The 6434-nt window shown below is 39.9% G+C and overlaps 1 protein-coding gene across 1 annotated transcript in view; it reads right to left on the reverse strand.

Annotated features, from left to right (window-relative positions):
• Nucleotides 1–6434, reverse strand: part of pcsk5b (proprotein convertase subtilisin/kexin type 5b) — an 84023-nt gene that overhangs the window by 12990 nt on the left and 64599 nt on the right. Inside the window, exons 21-22 of the mRNA XM_042218369.1 lie at nucleotides 1156–1258; nucleotides 743–879 (exon numbers count right to left, since the gene is read on the reverse strand). Of these exons, the coding sequence (XP_042074303.1) occupies nucleotides 743–879; nucleotides 1156–1258 (240 nt within the window). The remainder of the gene's footprint in view (nucleotides 1–742; nucleotides 880–1155; nucleotides 1259–6434) is intronic.

Consider the following 6434-nt stretch of genomic DNA (forward strand, 5'->3'; position numbering starts at 1 on the left):
TTCTTTTGGCTGTCTGGTATCTCAAAGTGAGTGCGTGAGTGGGGGCTAGGTGTGTGAGTAACACAATCTCCCCAGTGTAAATACATTCATTCAAACAGCCATAATACCTCCTGAAATAGTGTGATAAACACAGTTATTACTACCATCCTCCGGTTGATATTTCTTCAGCTGTGGTTGCCTAATGACGTCCGGATTTTATAACTGCTGTTATGAGGGGAGGAAAAAGGCTTTTTGATAGACTGATTGGCTGCACAAGATCAGAAAACATGCAGTTTTAGAGGAAGTAAAAGTAGTCATTAAATACAGACCTTTCTTTTTTCTTTTTTTTTTTTGACTGATCTGAAAAGCTGACCAAAGTGCAGTGACCTCTAAAGCATGCAAATGACTAATATATGTTTTATCCACATCTATCAGCAGACCTTGAGTGACCTGCTGCATTAATTAGGTTCACTTTTGGAGGATTTATTGATGGAATCTGGCACAAATGAGTCTTTGTGTGAACCAAAGAATACTATGAAGAAGCCCGCTTGGATGGATGGATGGGCCTGATGGATAGATTTGCAGCTAAACCTTTGCAAAAACCTGCGTCAGTTCAAAGAGTGCAGCTTTTATGTGGCAGCGAAGAAATAAAGGACGTTTTTATCTGCACTAACTGGTGCTGCATTTCCCTGAAAGCTAACTCAATGCACTTGTGATTGATGTTTATAATTTCTAGGGGCATTGATGTATATTTTAAATATACCTGTGTCACAGGTGGTGCAGCTATGAGCTCCCTCATCGGTACACTCCTGACAGGTGTGGTGACAAAGGCGGCATTGTCTTCCCACGGCATAACAGCCCTTCTGACAGCGGGTGTCACAGCGTCCTTCATCAAAGAACCTGCAGGTGGAACAAAATTAGGCCCAGCTACTGTATATAATATCCATATTTATAGTGTAACAAGTTGCTGCACTTGCATGACAAGTTGACAAGTTTAAGATGAAGATTTCACAAATGAAAACAGGTTAATCCAAACCAACTGGAACTTTTTTTTTTTAGGTTCGTGTAATTATTTTAGCTCCTTCCTTTGGTGGGTTGGCTCAATTGTCTTCTTTTTAGTCAATTGTCAATCTTTTCAGTATACACTACAGATGTTTGTGTGTCAGTGGCTGTCACCGTGTTGCAGGGCAGCTGGTGCAGTCATCTCTCTCTGGACCCTTGCACCGCAGACAGGAAGGATCACACGGGTGGCACTTGTTGTGTTTACTCAAGTACTCTCCTGCCGATAGAGAGCCACAGAAAACAGCATCACCGCACGTTCGGCCTCACTTATCTGCCTCTATTTGACTCACTTCATACTTACCGTGCTTACTTGTCGTATCACTTGAGCGATTTGATTTGATGCTTTGATGTATCCTAGTTGCACCAATTAACAGCCAATTGCTTTTGTTTTCATTTCATTAAATTTTTCTCTGACTTCTCCTGCACAGAAACAGCTGTATATCTGCTTTTCTTTATCTTGCAAATATATTCCACACATCTTTTTTTGCTAAAAAAAAAAAAACTAATGATGATCTGATCATTTCTCATCTATTTAAAGAGAAGCTGTTGTCTTATGGGAAAGGACAACAGTGGTGCAGTAGTTAGCACTTTCACCTCATAAAGACTCTTGGTTTGAACCTCCCTGAGGCCTTTCTGTGTGGAGCTTGCGTGATCTCCCAGTACACGCGTGGGTTTTCTCTGGGCGCTCCAGTTTCTTTCCACAGTCCAAAGACTTGCATGTTAGGTTCATTAGCGATTCTAAATTGGCTGTCGTGTGGATGTGAGCGCTTCAGTGCGTTGAATAAGGCGCTGCCTGAATGTGGATTGTATTGTAAAGCCTCGTGTGTGCTCAGGATGAGTAGAGAAAGAGCAATATAAATGCCACTCAGCTTCCATTTCAGTCGTGACTACAAATTTTAAGCACTTCTAGTTCGCTGCACAGCGTTTCTGCACGAGTTCCCCACTTTGTGTGTTGACTTTGCACGTTTCCTCGCTCACATTTGAGTTTGTTCATTATCCAAAAGAATCACAGTTTAAGTCAGCAGTCGTACCCAGTGTAGCGTTTATCTAATTAAAGTCGTCTCTGAGGGGAAACAACGACTTTTCACGCCATGAACAGGAAGAGCCAAGATAATATACAAAGTCTTAAAGGAAGACATCATCTCTAATCACCAGCATCTGTAGCCAGGTAACGGCAATATTTACAACCTCTTGCCATAGAAGTGAGCTTGCTTATTAGAGTGGAAATGCGACAGAGGCATCTGCTATATCATAAGGAAACATCCTTCCCGCAGCCCATTAACCACATCTTCCACTGATGAACGTGTTGAAAATGTGCGTAGGTTCTTGAAGGCCGGAAAGTTTTTCTTACAAAACAGATTACTGACTGGAAATTCAGCTTCAGGCGCCAGAAACCTCAACACCTGGCAAAGCAATCGTTGAGTCACTGGATCCCACTCCAGGTAGTTCTTATTGTAAATGTAAAATTAATAAGTGGTGCTTTTCTTTCTCAGGAATGAATACCTAAGCTTTGCTCACAGATGAAATGTTTGTAAGCGTTTGTGCCCAAGATTAAGAGGAGAACAAAACTTTACAAAAATAAAATCAACCTTGAAAACAATATTGTCTCCTCTTCTACTTTTGTATTACACAAAGGTGACAGACACTGGTTCAGGCGTAAAGATGGATGCTGTGTGTTTGTGTGTGAGCAGCCTTCAAGGCATCGGTGGGGTTTGTCTGTGCTCTCTGGCTTTCTGTGAAAAGCTCAATTGTTCCTTTCAAAACAAAAGGGCCTCTTTGTGTACAAACACAACAGGCGGTGGCTTCCCATTCAGTAGAGCTCTGCTGAAACGATTCAAGCAGCCCCCGAATACACGCCGTCACTCTTACTCACACACACAAATTGTCTCCCTGTCTTTATGTTTGTCTCCCCCTCACTCACAAACAAACAGAGCCAAGTTCTCAAGGGACAGAAAGCTGCACAACTCCACTCAGCAAAAGCAAACTTTGGACTCCCACTGCCAGACAGGAGAAAAATGGAGCGGAGAAGAAAGGGAGCCTGTCACTCAGAGGAGTAAAACTTTTCCTCTGTTCTGGACTCGGCTGACCTTGTGAGGACAGTGACACTCTACTTTGTAAAGAGAGACAGAGAGCGGGCGCTCTGTTGGCAGGTGTCACACTGACGTCTAACACACCTGATCCTGAATCCCGATTCCTTTCCCCTCTTTCACCTGCTGGTCCCTGCACCCACTCACTCTAAGAAGGTTTCAAGATATATTTATTCTTTTCAATCCACCCAAGTGGTTATTGAATACATTAGGTGTTTATTAGCCACAGTGGTTATTTAACATTGTGTATTTATCACCACAAGGGACCCTTCTTAGTGTTTCATACCCCAAGTGGCGTTTTTGGGATGCTGAACTCACAAAAACCAGAGGAAAAAGAAAAACAATAACATAATAAAATAATAACGTAAGACATAATTTGAGGGTATATCTCAGACTCCTGAAGACTCTTGTCTATATCAGCTACTATGAAGTTATCATGTTGCTTAGCACCCACCTACTAACAGGCTAAAAAGACCCCTTTTAGCATTTATGCAGATATACCTTTATACCATCATTTCATTTTCAGAGTATTTTTTTTAAAATAAATTCTTATTCATTTACATAAACAAGACCTATCACTGCTTTTTCTCAATGTGATTATATTTTATTTACCATCACGAGCAGGCCAAACAGTCCTGCATCATGCCTATGTGCTAGTTTATATAGGATGCTGACGCTCTTCTTTACTATTACGAAAAAAATGTTTGATTGCTGGAAACTAAAGAGTTTCCCGAACTGTCCTATCAGTCAGACCCCTGTTAAAAAATATATATATTTTATGCACAGCAGGAGCAAAACAGAATCTAGTTGCAGTGGGGTGCAACTAAAAATAACCCTAATTTTGATAATGAATATACAACAGCCACACAAGTGTCAGAAGACTGCATCCTGGCACTGAAATGTTTCCTGAAAGGCTGATATTAAACAGTGATTAGTATTTAATGGGACATTTAACCTGAAAATATTATTGTAGTACTACATATCTCCCCAGAATGTGTAGAGGTCTCCACTTTTGTAGATGCAGATACATCTAAACGGCGCTCATTTACTACTTTGTGATTAAGTTTCATTTAAAGTCTCTAAATCTCCTCAAACTGTTCGATGTAAGAACGATGCTAAATAAGGTTTGTAGATTTCTTCATTCTCTGAGTGACGATTACTAGAAGCTGCTTTGGTCATCACAAGCCCACAAATGTCATTTATTCATGTATCCAAACTACTACTTTTTTTCTTCACCACTTATCCACTTGGAGACTATCTTTGTTGTAAACCTTGGACAGGTTTAACACAGAGACAGACATGTATTCATTCGTACTGCTAGATTTAGACTCAACTAACGTGCTAATGCAGAAACCCCACACGTCTGCAGGATCCAGCCGGCCAGTGGATTCAAACCCCAGACCCTCTTACTGTGAGGTATCAATCCAAACCACCACATATCTGCATCGTCCCATACAGCGTCATATTTTTGCTATTATTTGCGGCTTTGTGACAAACATTCTATATTCATAAATGTAATCTAATACATGTAAAAGTTAAATCCAAAGATGTTAAATAAACCTTGCACCCAAAAACACACACTGTTGACCAGTTTCAGCCTCCACCTAATTGTAATTGAGCACACATATCTCCCTTTAAGAGCTGCGCCTGGGGCATGTGCAACTTTCACTTAATCAATGCGATTGAGTGCCGAAAAACGAATTCAAGGATCTGAATTTCAATGATGTTTTTGCCTTTCATGAATTTGTAAAACATAACTCAATAGAGTGAAAACAGGGAAACTTAATGACTTGGAAATTGAGCAAATAAAAATGCTAATGAATGAAATAATACTGATTAATACACCCTCAAAATAATTAATGGAACTCAAAGGGAAAAAAACATGAACAGATTAAACATTTTAATAAGAACACTTAAGTAAAAAAAAGAAAAAAAAAAAGATTTTCAAAACTAGGACTTTGAGTAACATTAATAATGCATTGTCACAGATATGTCACAGGTACACAATAAAAACAGCTTTTATATGAGGGGTGGGTATGTGCGTGCGTCTTCTACCACACACACACGCGCACACGAACACGCACACACGTGTCATCTTAAACAATGACCAAGATTAAGTTTTTGTTAAACAAAACAGGGGATTCATCAATCTTTATTACAAATCATCAAGAACCATAACCAGATAACGGTACAACAATTCATCTAATACTGTAAATGCTCAAGCTGCGGGTGCGAGAACCCACACAAAATAACAATCTTAAACATTTTTTTTAATATTTTTTACTTTATTTTTTTATTGTTTCGCTGTTCTTTATTAGAAGCCAGCACCTCCAGGACAACCCTTTGAGTTCGATCAGGTAAAGTTCAGAGACAGGAGGAGAAACCGGGCACCTGACGTATGACGGCCTTGTCGCACACGCGATGCGATTTGAATTTCTAACACAATGGATTCTGTCTAAAAAGAAAGTAATAATAATAATTTGATTGCATTATGTTTGTTTTAGGCTTTTTCCACCTTGGATTAACTGGCCAAAAGTTCTGCTGCCAATAAATAAAATGAGAAAGACTTTGAACATGAATTTTCAGAGTAAAACCATCCCAGCACCCCGCCGTTTCGCTCAGCTGTCGCAGACCTTTACCTGCCGATGAAACGTGATAACAGCATTTTTCTGCTTCAATCGCTGACCCCACCATGGTCAGAGTTTAGAGCAGTATTTCAGCTTGATATGCTTTGCCATAATAATGGGATGACGAAAAGTTTGGACTTCTAAAACTCTATGTTATTTGATAACAGTAACATGTAGGGGATGCACCGATACACATACCCTTTTGTTTGTGTGGAAAATATAACCAACATGTAGTAGAATTTCAGTTCCCTTTAATGAATAAACTTCAATTACTTTAATCCAGTGACAACAAAAATGACGGAGGAGGCTTAAATCGTTTAATCACAGAGACGGATGGAATCGATACTCGGTTTGGGGGGGAAACAAAAAAGTTTAGTATCTATAATCATCATTTTGTGTGAAAAATTTGCATCGGTACATCCCTAGTACCACAAAATTACTATACCTCACTGCAGAAGCTCTGGAAGGAATGACTATTGACTCGTCCTGTAGTACCTCTTGATGGATCAATGCTGTCTGGGCTTACATCAAGAATTAATGGCATTCTCCGAGACCCAGTAAAGACAAATGCACACGCTCTTCAAAGGGTAACTTTACGTTTTAAGTAAATGAAATGGGGTGATTCTGGTCAGCGACATGCATCCGCCTTGTATACAGTGAATTCAAGTGGTGCACAGAT

This window comes from Haplochromis burtoni, unplaced genomic scaffold (genome assembly GCF_018398535.1).
Source record: "Haplochromis burtoni strain Fernald_Lab_line unplaced genomic scaffold, NCSU_Asbu1 Contig_18, whole genome shotgun sequence".
Taxonomy (NCBI): Eukaryota; Metazoa; Chordata; class Actinopteri; order Cichliformes; family Cichlidae; genus Haplochromis; species Haplochromis burtoni.